At 55.6% G+C, this 15,353-nt stretch overlaps 3 protein-coding genes across 9 annotated transcripts in view; 1 reads left to right on the top strand and 2 right to left on the bottom strand.

The window, feature by feature from the left end:
• Positions 1-9,052, top strand: part of IFT172 (intraflagellar transport 172) — a 35,255-nt gene extending 26,203 nt beyond the window's left edge. For 4 of the 5 annotated variants that reach the window (XM_050330917.1, XM_050330918.1, XM_050330919.1 and 1 more), the window contains 11 exons: positions 37-100; positions 705-791; positions 2,626-2,742; positions 3,201-3,311; positions 4,073-4,192; positions 5,566-5,661; positions 6,341-6,400; positions 7,159-7,257; positions 7,601-7,754; positions 8,570-8,658; positions 8,890-9,052. In XM_050330917.1, coding sequence (XP_050186874.1) covers positions 37-100; positions 705-791; positions 2,626-2,742; positions 3,201-3,311; positions 4,073-4,192; positions 5,566-5,661; positions 6,341-6,400; positions 7,159-7,257; positions 7,601-7,754; positions 8,570-8,658; positions 8,890-8,979 — 1,087 coding nt within the window. In that variant the 3' untranslated portion in view covers positions 8,980-9,052. Of the gene's footprint in view, positions 1-36; positions 101-704; positions 792-2,625; positions 2,743-3,200; positions 3,312-4,072; positions 4,193-5,565; positions 5,662-6,340; positions 6,401-7,158; positions 7,258-7,600; positions 7,755-8,569; positions 8,659-8,889 lie in introns of those variants that run through there. The other variant, XR_007630757.1, reaches the window with a different exon arrangement.
• Positions 9,053-9,292: 240 nt separating this feature from the next.
• On the bottom strand, positions 9,293-11,746 carry KRTCAP3 (keratinocyte associated protein 3). Of its 2 annotated transcripts, none has more exons than XR_007630758.1 (6): positions 11,537-11,711; positions 11,405-11,464; positions 10,589-10,789; positions 10,298-10,478; positions 9,892-9,983; positions 9,293-9,712 (listed from the first exon to the last, which is right to left on the bottom strand). XR_007630758.1 is itself a non-coding variant. In XM_050330927.1 (6 exons), exons 1-5 carry the CDS (start codon positions 11,744-11,746, stop codon positions 9,900-9,902), a joined length of 690 nt encoding a protein of 229 aa, XP_050186884.1. In that variant the 3' UTR covers positions 9,293-9,712; positions 9,892-9,899. The 2 variants fall into 2 exon arrangements, 1 of the variants encoding a protein (XP_050186884.1); XM_050330927.1 differs by having other exon boundaries at positions 10,298-10,432; positions 11,537-11,746.
• An 87-nt stretch (positions 11,747-11,833) lies between these two features.
• The window catches only part of NRBP1 (nuclear receptor binding protein 1), a 33,387-nt gene continuing 29,867 nt past the window's right edge, over positions 11,834-15,353 (bottom strand). For both annotated transcript variants that reach the window (XM_050330922.1, XM_050330921.1), the window contains 6 exons: positions 13,863-13,913; positions 13,635-13,770; positions 13,496-13,549; positions 13,061-13,124; positions 12,903-12,958; positions 11,834-12,716 (listed from right to left, as the gene is read on the bottom strand). In XM_050330922.1, coding sequence (XP_050186879.1) covers positions 12,618-12,716; positions 12,903-12,958; positions 13,061-13,124; positions 13,496-13,549; positions 13,635-13,770; positions 13,863-13,913 — 460 coding nt within the window. In that variant the 3' untranslated portion in view covers positions 11,834-12,617. The remainder of the gene's footprint in view (positions 12,717-12,902; positions 12,959-13,060; positions 13,125-13,495; positions 13,550-13,634; positions 13,771-13,862; positions 13,914-15,353) is intronic.

Here is a 15,353-nt window from a genome sequence, read left to right on the forward strand (position 1 = left end):
ACTGATGCAAGGTACAAGGATTCTTTCTACCCACAGGTCAGAGGAATATGTGGACCAGTGTTATAAAGAGTATTTAAAGAACCAAGGAAAGGTGGATTCGGTACGTATTTGGGATGGCTAGGGAGTGATGTCAGGACCTGTGCAGATCCTTGGGGCCTTTCTCATGGGGCTTTTGCCTGACTATGCCCACAGATGAGAAATCTGTATGTGCCTGTGAGCCATGGCTATTGCATACCAGACCATGGAATCACAGAAGGGTTTGGGTGGGAAGGGACCTTAATGCTCATCTCTTTCCACCTCCCTGCCATGGGCAGGGACACCTTGCCCTAGACCAGGTTGCTCCAGGCACACATTGCTGGATCATGTCCAGTCTTTTGCCCACCAGTACCCCCAAGTCCTTCTCCTCTGGGCTGCTCTCAGCCATTCTTCACCCAGGCTGTATCTGTGTGTGGGGTTGCTCTGACCCAAGTGCAACACCTTCACTTGGCCTTGTTGACCTTCATGAGGTTTGCACAGGCCCACCTCTGCAGCCTGTCCAGGTCTCTCTGGGCAGCAGATGGGTCACACTGGCTCTGTAAGTTCATGCCATGGAGGGGGAGGGATGCTGTGTCTGGGAAAAAAAGACACAGGTGAGCTGATGCCTGCCTGGATGTGAGCAGGAAGCCTGGCCTGCACAGTGAATTTACAGTTGTTTCCATCCCCAGCTGGTGGGAATCGATGTCATGGCTGCTCTGGATATATATGCAAAGCAGGAGCAGTGGGAGAAGTGCCTGGAAGTCGCAGCTAAGCAGGTGAGTGCCTGTGTGAACCCTCGGGGACAGGCCCAGGGCCCTGGCACCTTGGAGCAGGGACAGCTGGAGCGGGTGGGCAGTGGGTGGTGTGGAAGCACCACACCACTGTTCCCAACGTGGCCAGCCAGTCTGAATGGGGAAGTGTTAGAACCCAAAAGCATATTGTGTTTAAATTTTGTGATTAATGGAGCATTGGAAGAAGCTAAATGAGTTGTTTGGACTGGAAGTAATTGGTACCATGGAAACAGGAATTGTAGAAGAAAGCCTTCTTTCTCCATGTTCTGGAGAGCCCTGGTGTCAGTCAGAATGAGACATCTTTTTCAAGAAAGCAAATTTGACATTTTTTTTTCAGTTTTTCTGACCTAAAAGTAACAAAATTACCTGAGCAGGGTAATAAAAATGAAGAAAAGCAAAATGAAACTGTTTTACAGTACTCTTCCATGTCAGTAACAGGAGGAGAAAGCTCTCAACTACCCGGGATCTCCTCCAAGGGATGGTTTGTATTCAGTAGCTATTGATTGGTGATTGGTGATTGATTGGTTATTGATTCAATGGTTGTTGATAATGGACATAACCAAAGGGAGATGTTGATTCTTTGGAATGGGGTATTGGTTCAGATTGAATAACAGAGCGACCCTGGCAACGGCACCTGCCATTAGTAGAGACACCACAGTTTATCACTTGGGCCAGCACCGATGCCTTGGAAAAGCACTGGGAATGTCTGCGACTGTGGTTTTATAACTGTGGTTCCAGCAACCTGAGTTTGGATTCTACTAGAGCCAACTTGATTTCGCTTAGGCTTGGGCTTCTCTATGATGCAGATGGTCCCTATTGTAATTATTGTTCTCTTGGAGGCTCCTGTACTGATGTTCTGTTTATCAGGAGCGACAGGTGTTGATCTTTGTCCGCAAAAAATAACAGCACACCCCATTCCCTGAGAAAGGCTCCATCAGGTTATTTGTTGGCCAGGCAGCCCATGGTCACACTGAGCCCAAGGAGACGTTGGTCTGCTCTTAAGAGCATTAGCACCACCCTACTCTGTAACCCATTCAGAATATTATCACTTTGACTCAGCTGATCTACAGTGATCGTACAGCAATAATGTTACATTTATCAAAACAGCTCACATACCAGACTGAATCTTTACCCCAAATTGTGCTGAGCCTGGGTGTTCAAGTTCTAGCCATCTACTGGGGCACTGGTCTCTCTTCTGCACAGTATACTTGCTTCCATTGCTCAGTTTTTAACAGGGTTGCACATCTTGTGCCATTTTCTTCCTTACACTATATTTAAGCATGTATGAAGCAGGTCTTTCCTCACTTGAATTTCTGTGAGGCCAAGAGCAGTCCTCAGAAGTGTCTGTGGGGTCAGCACAAGTATGAGCAGTGCTCCAAGGATAGCTGGAGTCCTGGAGCTGTGACATTCTGTGAAAAATGGACTAGAACAGCCTTGTAAATGACAAACATCTGCACCAAGGGTTTTAGATAATTCTTCACTAGACTCAGGGCTGGCTTACAGTCAGTACCCATGGTGCCACACATAGAGTGCTGCATCCTTAAGGTGTTTGGCAGTATTTCTTTGGCAAGTGCTGAACAGCTGGAAAACAGCTGTATTTGCATGTGTGGGGGATCATCACAGCATCAGCTAGACAGGATTAAGGTGTCAGTAGGGTCCAAATCAAAACCCAGATGTGCTGTGGGCAGTCTGGCTCTGATTACCTGTCTCGCCCTTTGGGACTCAGGTGTGTGAGTGGATGCACACAGGGCTGAATCCGTCTCCACCAAGTCTTCAGTTCACGAGTCTCATGCTGCTGCTGTCTGTGTGTCTTCTCCAGAACTATAAAGTCCTGCACAAGTACGTCGCTCTCTATGCAACACACCTGATCCGGGAGGGCAGCTGGGATAAGGCCCTGCGCCTGTATGTCCACCATGGAGCACCTGCCAATCCACAGGTAATGAGGACAGCACAACATCCCAGTGTGAGCTGCCCCAGTGTGCTGGGATCTGCCACCTGAGTCAGGCTTCCAGTCAGAACTGGGACTGCCAACTGTTCAGCATGTCCAAGTCACTCCAGCCCTGTGGTGGATTCTTCCAGAGGGCTAAAGGCAATCTTCTGGCACATTCTCGACTTGAAGCATCTGGGGGGACTTGAGTGTTCGTGTTTGTTTTAAACACCTTGAGCACCAAGTTCAGAACGAAAGGAACCATTTGCCTCTCAGAGAGCACTGGCTGCAGGAAGCATCCTTCCATCCTTCCCATTCCCTGCCTTGTCCCCAGCACTCCTTGCAGCCAGCAACCTGCAATACTGCCACATCAGGAGCCATTCCCTCAGTCTGTGCCTGGCAGCAGGAGAGCTCCAGAGACACTGACTCCTGGTCTGGCTCCATCCACACTTCACTCTTTGTCGCAGAATTTCAACATTTACAAGCGTCTCTTTGTGGAGATGGTGAATGCCTCTGGCATGAACTGTGCCGAGGCGTACTCCAGCTGGGCTGACCTGCGGGATGTGCTCCTCAGTCTGGTGAGTGTGGCCATGACCAGTGCTGCCCATTCAGCTCCAGCCCTGGGGACTCCTGAGGGGTCAGGAAGAAGAATCGGTCTCTCACCGGGTGGCAAGGGCAGTGTTTTTAGAACACAAGCTCAGGGGAAAGAGATGGCAGTGTGGAGAGTAGGACAACAGGATCCTATGAAATGAACATGGCTGAGCAAGAGAAGGCAGAGAAGAAGGCAACCCTGCACTCAAGAGCAAATCTTGGCCCTTGCAGAGCTCTCTGTGTCACTGCATCATGGGAGCCTGTCATGACACGTCCAGTTCTCATCCTACACCCACATTCACCAGGCTGCGTGGGGAAAGCACAGAGCTACTGAGTCTGGAAAATACAAGTCTTCCCCATCTCCCCAGGGATGCTTAGAGCCTTCTACTCCTCATTCCTGTCCCAGAACACCTCAGCCAGAGCTCATGATTGCCTCATCTCTGTTTCTGTCCCACAAATACCCACCTCTAGCACAAACAAAATCAACAAATCCCCCGTTGTCCATCCAGACTCACCCCTGCTTCCAGTGCTGGCTGTTGTTGCAGTACTGATGACTATCCCTGGCTCCCACAGCCTCCTTCCTTCAACATGCTGTGGAACACAGAGCATCCAAGGCCCAGCCCTTTCCCAGTTCTAGAGGTGCCTGAATATTTCAGATCCCTCTCTCCCTGGGCTTCCCTGGTCTCAAGTGGATAAAGAATGCCCTTGTGTTCTCATGCCCTCAGTTACTCTCGTTTTCTCTTCTCAGTGTGAGAACTTAGTGAAGTCCAGCGAGGCAAACAGTTCAGCACACGAGGAGTTCGAGAGAATGCTGCTGATCTCCCACTACTGTGCCACCCGCTCTGCTGCGCAGAGCCTGAAGCAGCTGGTGAGGCTTTGAAGTTCCTTTGCCAGGTCACCACCCTGAGTGGGGAACCCTGAGGGGATGTGCAGGTTCAGGGATATCCATAGATTACTATTCCACTTAATGGAGCACTTATATATATCATGGATGCATGGGAATGGGACTGCAGCGATCTGGGAGCACACCACCAGCAGGTGAAACTGGAGATGGCCTTGTCTGCTTATAGTGGGAACTGCCCCAGCCATTGAGGCTGAGCTGTAAACTAGGGGAAAGTTGATCCATGTGTTTGGCATGACTTGTGAGAGCAAAGGCACCATAGAAAGTTAGGGATTCACAATAAATCTGGTCTTCCCACGAGAGGGATTGCTTCCTCTCTGCTTCCTGGGCTGTGAGAGCTGCTGGGCTTCACACGGTCTTGAGAGCAGCTCGTCTGCCCAGGGCTTTGGCAGGTACTGGCCCTGTGTGCTGGGCCTCTCAGAGGGCTTTGGGAGCTCACAAGCCTGGGGTGGAGGCCTCAAAAGTCTATTTTGGAGTCTTTTGTGGACTAGGATTTGTTGTGGACCACAACATGTAGCAGCCTTCCTGCTGAAGTCTTGATCCATGTGGGAGTGTGGAATTGTGCTAGAGGTCTGTATCAGTGTGGGTCTGGAGCTGTGATGGAGAAGGCTGTGAAAAGGAAAGGTTGTCACAGATAGGACCCCAGTGAAAGTCACAGGAGGAACTGGGGCCTCCCCATGGTTGTATGTGTGGATGTTGGGAGTCCAGAACCATGGTAGAAGCAAGAGCCAAGTCTGTACAGACCCCCCCAGCTGTGGAATGCTGAGGTGCTGGGCAGCATATTTGGGACCATGGAGGAGGGGTGGCCTTGATAGTTCTGGTGTGATTATGTGTATCTGGCAAGCAGTAAAGTGAAATCCCCCTTTAATTCCTCACCCCCACTCCAAAATTCTTACATAACTGAATACAAGAAAAAGCTAACTGGGACTGTGGCTGGAATAGGCTTCCTGGAGAGGCTGTAAAGTCTCCATCCCTTGAGACAATCAAAACCTGGCAGGCATGTTCCTGCCTCTGCTTTGACCAGGGCTGCGGCAGGACTTGTCAATCACCAGCAATCCCTTCCAACCTCACCTGTTCTGTGACTCAGATGAGGGGAATTTGGGGTTGGCTTCTACTGAAAAATAGGAATGTTCATCAACAGAAGAATTTCACCGTCAGGTGACAGTCCCATGTGTTCAGTAGTGAGGAAGTTGGGGTCAGAACTGAAGCTTTTGACCTGTTTCTTTCCTGTAGGGCACATGTGGATGCAGAGCCCCTGCCGTGAGTCTGGGGTGTTTTTTTTCTGGTCTGTTTTTTTCTGTGCCTAATTGTTGTGTCTTTCCTGTCCTCTGTGTCCACAGGACACCATGGCTGCCCAGCTGTCCATTTCCCTGCTGCGCTACACGGATCTGCTCCCTGCAGACAAGGCTTTCTATGAGGCTGGGGTAGCTGCCAAGGTAAGAGCTACCTGCCAGGAGAGCAGAGGAGGAGGCAGGGCACCCTGGGTTCAGAGATTCTCAGCTTTATCTTCCCAAATTCCCCCCTGGTTGCACTGGCAGCCAGATTCCAGCAGCTGTCCAGCCTCAGGCAGGGAGGACAGACCTCAGGCAGCCAACAGGACCTGCAGAGCCAGGGGTGGACAGAGGCCACGTTATGGCTCTGTTAGTGTGGCTGTGAGACTGCTCAGCTCTGCTCTGGGTCACCCAAGTGTCTGACAGTCTGCCCAGGTGACACATGGCGAGGACAGCAGCATGCCCTCACAGCCTGGACCTGGCTGTGCAATAATGGAATCATGGAATGGTTTGGGTGGGAAGGGACCTTAAAGCTCATCTCATCCCAACCTCTGCCATGGGTAGGGACACCTTTCACTAGACTAGGTTGCTCCAAGCCTCATCCAGCCTGTCCATAATGCCTGGCTGCATTGCCTGGGACAGCCTGTGGCCACGGGGCTGGTTGTCCCAGGGATGCATTCCTTGGGTATGGCGACCTGGGATGTGCAGTCTGTCCACTTCCTGTGCTGCAAGGGGGATGCTATCACACAAAGAGAGCCATGTCCTTCCCAGGCATGGCTCTGGGAGGAGAGCTGTGGCTGCGAGAATGAGCTGCCCAGTCTCACTCGGGGTTCCTCTGTACCAGGCAGTCAGCTGGGAGAACATGGCATTCATCTTCCTGAACCGCTTCCTGGACCTCTCAGACGTGCGTATGGTCTGCAGGGGGAGGGCTGTCCCACTAAAATGACAGTGAGCTGTAGGCCCACCACATACCCCCAGCCTGGGCAGGGCACTCCTGAGGCTCTTGTGTGGCAGCACGTTGGAGTTCATGCTGATGGAGAGCCTCAAACCCCACTCAGTGTGTGTGTGTGTGCACAGCACTGGGCACCCTCACACCACCTGTGGAAGGACCTGCCCTGGAGGGCACCTGCACAGCCCTGGGCATGCCAATGCCACCATGCACGTGGCAGCAAAGAGCATGGTGGCCTGACAGTTTAGGCCTGAAGTCCTTATGGCTGCAGGTGCTGTTACGGCTTTCAGGATGAGCTCACCTGAGTTGTTCCAAAGGAAAGAAAACTACCTAGGGGGTGGAGGCCACTGCCCAGTGCCTTGGCCACTGTGATATGAGACTTGGAACTTCCCTCAGCCCCTTCTTTGACCAGCAGATTGGTCATCAGAAACACCAAACCCAAGGGAGCAGACAGACCTCACTGTGCCACACTCCCAAGTGCTGTTGGCAGCTGCTAGGGGGAAACAAAAGCCCTGGATTACATCTTTCCTTTCTTTGAGGCCACCTGACAAGTTTGAGTAGGAGAGTGTCTGAGGGGCACTGCAGAGGGTGCCATGGATGCCAGGAGGGCCTGGTCAACAAAGTACAAACAGACAGGGGCATCCTCACCATGAATTGTACTGTGAGCTCTACAACTGGCATTGCCCAGTGCTCCACCACTTCTCCTTTCCCAGGCCATTGAAGAAGGGAACCTGGATTCCCTGGACCACTCCGATTTCCAGGGAACAGACATTCCTTTTGAAGTGCCACTTCCAGCCCAACAGCATGTGCCTGTGAGTGTCACCTGCATTCTCCAGCTCCTCTGAGCAGTGATGGTACTTCAGGGCCCTCTGAACAGGGACTGGAATGAGGCTGGGACAGTAGGGACTACTGGGGATGGAAACAGAGCCAGTCCTGGCCCTGCTCTGTGCCCCCCACCCCACTGCAAGCACACACACACACATTCTTTCCCATGCTCCCCAACATCCACACATGCACTCACCCTCTGCTGTGCAGCACCCATGTGTGTGTACATACCTGTGCACATCCTGCTATCCCCTGTGCTCCCTGGTGCTGCAGGGCTGCAGTCAGCAGCAGTGCAGCAATTCCAGGCCATGCACTGGCCTGTGCCTGCAGGAGGAGCAGCGGGAGGAGGTCAAGGACTGGGTGCTCACCATGTCCATGGACCAGCGGCTGGAGCAGGTGCTGCCACAGGACGAGCGCAACACGTATGAAGCCTCGCTGGTGGCAGCAGGAACCGGGGTGCATTCCCTGCCCTGCCTGCTCACAGGTAAGCTCCAGACCAGCTCACTCAGACAGGGGATGACGGTGCCATGCAGGGAGTAGCAACATGCTGCAGGGCAGGTCTGGGGGAGGATCCGGGCTGTGCTGTAGGAGGAGTGTGGCTGTGAGGAACCAGCTCTGCTGGAGGAGATAGAAGGACCCTTTAGTTACTGTGAGGGTGACTGAGCACTGGAACAGGTTGCACAGAAATTGTGGCATCTCCATCCTTTCCGACAGTCAAAAACCATCTGGACACAGTCCTGGGGTGGGGTGGCCCTGTCTGAGCAGTGGGTTGGACCGTACAGACCCCAGAGCCCTTCTGACCTCAGCCACTGTGTGTGATTCTGTGATGGCTCAGGCTGGCACAGCTCGCTGCCTGGGGACTCCAAGTATCCACAGATTCTTGTGCCCGGGTAGCACCTGGCCCTGCTCGGCCCTGATCTACAAAAGCTGTCACTTCTGGCAAGTTCTGTGCACTCTTCAGACAGCACTGGACTACAGTGCAGGATTTAAAAAAGGATCAGGGAAGGGAGAGCAGGGGTAAGCCACCAGGAACAGGCTTTAAAAATCAGGAGCTGGGTGCCATTGTTTGACCTACTCACTTGGGTGTCCTTGGCCAAGGGCAGTTCAGCCTTCATCTTCATTTGATCCTGCCACTTTAAGCACCCCTTCTTCATTCTGGTCTCTTGAAGCCTGAGGCAGTATCATCCCCCTCCACACTGTGCCATGGGGTAGCCCCAGCCATGGCAGAGGGAATGGATGCACCAGGTGGGGGTCTGCTGTGGGGCTCAGCTTGTTCTGAATGTGTCACTTTGTGCCCAGGATACCCTGTACTAAGAAACAAGATCGAGTTGAAGCCAGGCCGAGAAGTCAACAAGGATGCGTGGTACAAGTTCATGATGGCTGTCAAGGTGAGCCAGGACCCCGTGGGGCAGGGAGACAGGCTGTGGGTGTGGGTTCAACCCCTCTTGCTGATGATAGTCCTGCTAGGTGAGTCACTGTCCGGGGAAGGTTTATTGCACTCTCCCAATGTGCTGTTGGGTGGGGGTTAACAGCCCCAGCCCTGCCAGCCCCCAGGGTACTCTCGGGGCCCCCCAGGAGAGGGTCCCCTTGCCAGTGCCAAGACCTCTCTTATTCTGCAGACATCCCACAGCCCTGCTGGCCAGAATGTGATTGAGTTCCTCCGACGGTGGTGTGGGGGACTCCCGAGCACCAGCTTCTCATTCCAGTGAGCAGGACTACAGAAACTTTCAGGGCAGTTCTTCAGCACCCTCTCCTTCCACCCCCAATAAACGTGTATCTCAACCCTGCTGTGCTCCTGTTTGCCAGGATACTGAGCCCACAACACAGGCAGCTTCTGGGGCACAGGGCCATAAACCCTGTACATGACTCTAAACCTCCAGACCATGGCTCTGTCAACAATCCCTGTGTCTAGGGAGTGGCGAGCAGGGACACCGACTCTCCCAGCTGCTGCACAGTCCTTCCCTCAGCAGGCCAAGCTCCCAGCCAGCACTTGCCCAGAAGAGCCACTCACAGAAGCCAGTGTGGAAAGGAAAAGTTTATTTACTCAAGAAAGCCAGAGGCTCACACCAAAGGGATTCTTCACCTTCCCTGCCCTGCCTGAGCAAGGGCACAGCCAGCTGAGCTGCCCGCAGTGCCACCAGGACTTGGGCCCCAGCACCTCTGCTCACCCCAGTCACTGCTGACAGACGTGACTGCCGACAGAGCCTTCAGCATGCCAGGAAGGGCCTGGCAGCTTGGGGAAAGAAGGGGAGAGCGTCTGGGGCCCAAAGCATTTTCTGACCTGCAGTATCTGTGCCAAGTGGGGTGGTGGGGCTGGAGGAGAAGGAAGGCACACCCCTCGTCCCTGCAGCCCACCTTACCCACACCAACACCACAGCAGGGGCATGGTGCAGGTGTGATGTCACCTTGCTCTGGATCACAGCAGCTTCCCTGCAGCACCACCTAGGAAGGAAGGAGCACATGTAAGTGCAAGGCTATGCTGCAGGGCCCAGTATCACACTGATACCACTGGCCATGTGCTTGGGCAGAGGTGTTTTGAAAGGCTGGTGTGGGCAGGGGCCCTTTTGATGGCAGAGCCTGCACCCTGCTGTCCCCAAACACGGCCCATGCACTGCGCTCACCTCTCTAGCTAGGCACGAGACTCAGCCAGCCCTGCCAGGAGCTGCTGCCTCTCTCGGGGTGACCTCTCCATCACTGCACTTGGCCTGGCCAGCTACAGAGAAAAAAAAAAGGGGAAAAAAAAGAAGGGGAGGGTGGCAAGGGTGTGTGATGGGCAGTTTACACAAGGAAAGAACAAGACTGGTTCTCAGGGGCATGAAGAAGAGGGTCTGTCCACAACTACACAAGATGAAGGGGTACCGGTCTGGCACCCAGGCTGGCCAGAAAAGGTTCCAAGTCAGCGTGCCCCCTCCCCACTGCTGCACAGCCTGCTTGTTCCCAGCAGAACCCAGCACCTTCAAAATGCAGCACAAAGGCAGCAGCTGTGGGGCAGATAAAGGGAGACTGATCTGGCTCGATGGGGCCTACCTGCTCTTTGTCACAGCTGCGTGTACAGGGCCCAATGCCCCGGAAGACCAGGGCAACCAAACAGCACCTGCCCGAGAGCACGGCTTCCGCAGCTGCCAGCAGCAGGGAAGGGAACCAGAGGGCCAGGGCTGTGTCCTGTGGAGCAGGGTGTCATCAGAACGAGGGCACCACACCAGGCTGCCTGCATGCCAGGCAGCACAGGAGAGAAGAGGGAGAAATAAAATGAGAAGAAGCAGCAAGAGAAAGAGGCTGGATGGGAGGAGCGGGGTGTGTGGCAGCCCACAGACTCACATAGATGCGAGTGGTGTTGAAGGGACAGTCGTTGGTTGCGATGGCTGTGCGGGCGTCCGCAGGCAGCGCAGAACTGTTGCAGCCTCTGACCAGGTGTGTGCCCCGGCCGTGCACCGTGAGGGCAATGGCCAGTGCCAGCCCCACGCTACACGCGGTGGACAGGAGGCAGTTCAGCAGGGACACGCTCAGGAGGGTCCAGTGCTGCGGGCAGCAAGAACACCCGACTGGGGCTCGCCCAAGCTGGGGCAAATGCCAGGGCCGGGCACCCCCATCTCTGCAGAGCTGCTCCACAGGGTCACGGGCGTGCTGGGAACCCAGCAGACATTAGCTCCGAGAGAGCGCACACCATCCCTCTTGCCTCTTCCAGGACGGCTCATTGCCCGCGGATGAGCGTCTCTCACCTTTCACATCCTTCAGACCCTGTGAGCTCGGCGCCACCGGACGCCCCCTCCCACGGGCTCCGAGGGGGGCCCCGCACAGGCCCCGCTCGGCAGAGCGCTGGGACCCCTCCGCCGCAGCCCAACCCCGCGCCCCCCGCTCCGTGTCCGGCCACCCTGCGAGCCCATGACGGACCCCGACGCGGCTGCAGCTTCACCCACCGAGGCGCTCCTGCCCGAGGACGGTGCCCCCGCTTCTCCCGCCCTCCCCGGGCCGCCGGCGGGGCCGAGCCTGGCAGAGGCGACGCCCGCAGCCCCGGCAGCCGCCGCCGCCGAGGCGGAAGGAGCCCGCGGGGCCAAGGTCCAGGGGAGCGGCTGCCGACGAGGCAGGGCCGCGCCGAGGTCCCCAGCCCGCTCGGCCCCCCAGCCCCGCACTCACCAGGGCCGCCCGGGACAGGTTGTGCGACACCAGGATGGCGACGATGCCCGCGGCGATGCTCTGCGGGGAGACGCGCGCTCAACAGGGGCCGGGCAGGGCTCGCCGCCCCCCGCCCGGCCCGGCCGCGCTCACCAGCAGTCCCGAGCACACCGACACCACGTTGGCCGCCGCGTACTCGGGGGTGACGGCGCGGCGGGCGCCGGCCACGTGCCGCAGGACCGAGCCGTGCACGATGGCGCCCAGCACCAGGCTGCCGTGGCCCAGCACGATCAGCCCCAGCCCCGAGCGCATCAGGCGCCGCGGCTCCGCCAACACCCCCGGCCCCCGCCGTCCCCCGGCCATGGCCGCCGCCACCGCCGCCCTCGCGCCGCCCCGGGGCAGGGACGGGCGGCCCCGGCCCGCCCCGCCCGGAAAGAGGCGGCACTCGCGTATTTACAAAACAGTTTATTAAAAATAGGAAATGATAGAAATGAGATGCAGGAGCCGCCCTTCAGCCCCGCCACGCGCCGGGACGGGACGGGGCGACGAGGCTTTTGCAGCCCCCGCAGCCCCGGGAGCCCGCGGGGAGAGGGGGGAGGGCTGCAAGGGCCACGGGGCCGTCGCCCGGGGCCGACTCACGCCGCGGCCCGGGGCGGGCGCGAACCAGTAAACAAAGTGCAGCCGGGGCCGGGAGCGAAGCGCCGGGCAGCGTGGGGAGCCCAGCCACCCCCGGGCCCCGCGGCCCGGAAACGGGGAGAGTGACGGGGGGAGCAGAGGGGTGTGGGGCATAGGGGCTCACCCCTGCTTACCTTTAAATTAAAAAAAGGGGGAAAAAAACGGAAAAAAAAGAAAAAAAATGGAAAAAAAACCCCACAACAAAACAAAACAAAAAAACCCCCAAAACATTTCGGTGCTGTGCAAAAGACACTTTGTACAATTCAAACAGAACAAACTCCATGCACATGAGTGGGGCTGCAGAACACCCCGAGCCAGACCTCAGCTCTGCAGCATGATCTGGGCAAAATCCCAACAAAAACAGGGCTGGAAATAATACTGATGCGCAAAGTCCCCTTTAGAGGCGGGCAGGGAGGACTGTCACTGAGCCCAGCCACGGCACATGCAGGATGAGCTTCCAAGCACTGCAGCTGGGGTCTTGCGGATGCCCGACAGCGGTGGGCAGACACAGAGGGGTCGCAGGCAGCGAGGCCGCGCTGGCCGCCCGGGAGCCGTGGGGCTAAGATGACACAGTCACTGCCGTCAGGGATCCGTTCCGAGTGTAGTAGAACTTGCTAAACGCTTCTTCAAGTAAACAGGTGAGTCTGCTCTGGTCAGCCTGGGAAGAACAAGGACAAGGAGTAGGCCCAGTCCACTGCAAGCTGAGAGCTTGGCTGGAGCCCCCCAGGGCAGGGACATTGCTTATTCCTCCTGCCTCCCCCTCAGAAAAGGATTGATCTGGCATAAATCATTGAACTTTGAGAAATGAATACAGGCCTATAGCTCTATCTGAGCCCCTGCTTACCTCGCTGATGAATCCAAGCTGGACCAGTTCAGCCGCCAGCTCCTGGATGTTGTCATCTGCAACACAAGGAAGGGTGTCAGTCCTTGGTCCGAGCACACTGCTGGCCCCAGAGCACCTCACCATGGTCAGAAGGCTATTTACTGGGCTAAGGTACTTACTGGGCTGCAGGTCACAGCTCAAGTGTCGATTCAACTTGTCTTCCAGTTTCAGCAGCAGTGTCAGCTGCAGAGCACAGAAGTTCTCATGAAGGACTGCAGTCCTGCAGGCTGCCACAGCCAGCCCAAAGCATCCCCAGAAATGCCCCCCAGGATGGGATCCACCCCTCCAGAGCCCCACGGAGGGCTGACAGAGCAGCCTCAGCCAGTTTCGTCCTGAACCACAGCTGGCAGCACCATCCCACACAGGAAACCTGGGCCTGGGGGTGGGCTGAAGTCACAGGTCAGTGGCAGGCACAGCCCGAGTCAGGTTCTGGGTCCCAGCAGTGGCAGCTGCGGCAGCACAGGGTCCTCCCAGGTACCAGCAGCACATCAGAGCCATGAGCTCTGCACCGCTGCCCTGGTCCCCCCCCAGCTCAGCTAGAAGTGGGAACATACGTGGTGCTTCACCCCCTCCTCCACGGACTCAATGTTGCACTGCATCAGCACCACCTGGAACAGAGGCACAGACGCAGTGAGTGGCTGCCTGGCTCCCGTGCCTGGGGATGGGCCGGGGAATGGAGCCCCCAGCACTCACCTTGCGCGTCTCCACCTCGGCGGGCTCTGGGGTTGGGGTTTTCACTGATGGGGGAGCAATGGGAGATTTCGCCACAACCTGCTGAGGCTGCTGGGGCCGCGGCATCCCAAAAGCCGTGAGGGGGTAGATTCCATTCCTACAAGAAAGGAGCAGGGTCTGAGGTTATGGCTCTCTGAAATTTTTCCAGTCACACACAGTTAAAGGTGCCCTTTAAAAAAACCCTCTTACCTCACATCCTCCAGGAACTTGTCCAGCTCCAACGCCGGAGATTGTGAGAAGCTGCAAAACAAAACAAAACATCCTGAGAAGTTATCATAGAATCATAGAATTAACTGGGTTGGAAGAGACCTCCGAGATCATCAAGTCCAACCCTTGATCCAACCCCACTGTGATTACCAGATCATGGCACTCAGTGCCCCATCCAGCCTCATCTTAAAAACCTCCAGGGATGGTGAATCCACCACCTCTCTGGGCAGGCCATTCCAATGCCCGATCACTCTCTCTGTAAAGAACTTCTTTCTAATATCCAACCTAAACCTCCCATGGCAGAGCTTAAGCCTGTGCCCTCTTGTCCTACTGCTGATTGCCTGGGAGAAGAGACCGACCCCCACCCGGCTACAACCTCCTCTCAGGGAGTTGTAGAGAATGATGAGGTCACCTCTGAGCCTCCTCTTCTCCAGACTAAACAACCCCAGCTCCCTCAGCCTCTCCTCATAGGACTTGTGCTCGAGTCCCTTCCCCAGCCTCGTTGCTCTTCTCTGGACCTGCTCCAGCACCTCAATATCCTTCCTGAACTGAGGGGCCCAGAACTGAACACAATACTCAAGGTGTGGCCTCATCAGCGCTGATGTTATCTCACAATAACATCCACTCAGGTCTCTTGGGGTGCAGTTCCAAATCCCCATGTCCTGGGCTGTGTCTGTGGGCAGGATGGGTACGGACAGAGGCAGCCACACAATGGGACAGGCTCCAATCTTACCATAAGGACACAACTACCCATAGGAGCTAAAGACGAGGCGTTGGTTAGGGCAGAGCGGTCTCACTTCCTTGCAGAGCTGTCCAATGCACAGTTATTTGGAAGATGGCTTAGTGACACTGTTCCTGGCGAGGTGTTTCACAGACACCTGCCACACAGGCCCCTGGTTGCAATAAATACTTTGAATAGCCAAACCCCTGCCTCAAGGCTGCTCTGAAGCATTCCAGAGATGAGGCAGGGACTGCAAAGCTGCTCAAACACTGGCAGGATATCCACAGGCGCTTTGCTGTCCCACAGGTCTGGTGTGGGCTGCATACCTGTCTTGGCTCCCTGACCACTCTCCAGCCCTTCCCACACCCCCAGCAGCTGGGATTGTCCCATCCTCTAACATAGCAGTAGTTTTCAACAAAAGTTTTTTTCTGGCAGCTTGGGTTGCATGGCAGTCTGATGAACCACTCAGAAGTGATGCTCTCTGACATTTCAAGTCGTTGTGCTTCCTTTCCCTTTTCCAGCATCTCGGAGGTATGGCACTACCAAAAGCAAGTCCCAGGCTTGTCTACAGACAGCCAAACACACACAGACTGACATCCCATGTATGTAAAGGATCTCTCTTGCACAGCTTTGGTTGTTCATTTGTTGTCCTCCATTCTGAACCTTTATCAAAAACATTCCAAAGGGAATTCCATACTATGATTTCCTAGCACTACGACAACTGAAAGGTCAGTTTTTAGAAGGATCTCTAC

The sequence above is a fragment of the Myiozetetes cayanensis genome, unplaced genomic scaffold (genome assembly GCF_022539395.1).
Source record: "Myiozetetes cayanensis isolate MyiCay16 unplaced genomic scaffold, myiCay2020 scf45, whole genome shotgun sequence".
NCBI lineage: Eukaryota > Metazoa > Chordata > Aves > Passeriformes > Tyrannidae > Myiozetetes > Myiozetetes cayanensis.

Bases quoted from the DNA above. Each gene is read 5' to 3' on its own strand.
- KRTCAP3 (XM_050330927.1), bottom strand. From the start codon at position 11,746: ATGGCCGGGGGACGGCGGGGGCCGGGGGTGTTGGCGGAGCCGCGGCGC. The intron at 11,465-11,536 runs GTGAGCGCGGCC...GTCTCCCCGCAG, and splicing joins CGGTGTGCTCGGGACTGCTG to AGCATCGCCGCGGGCATCGT. The intron at 10,790-11,404 runs GTGAGTGCGGGG...TGCTGCCCGCAG, and splicing joins ACCTGTCCCGGGCGGCCCTG to CACTGGACCCTCCTGAGCGT.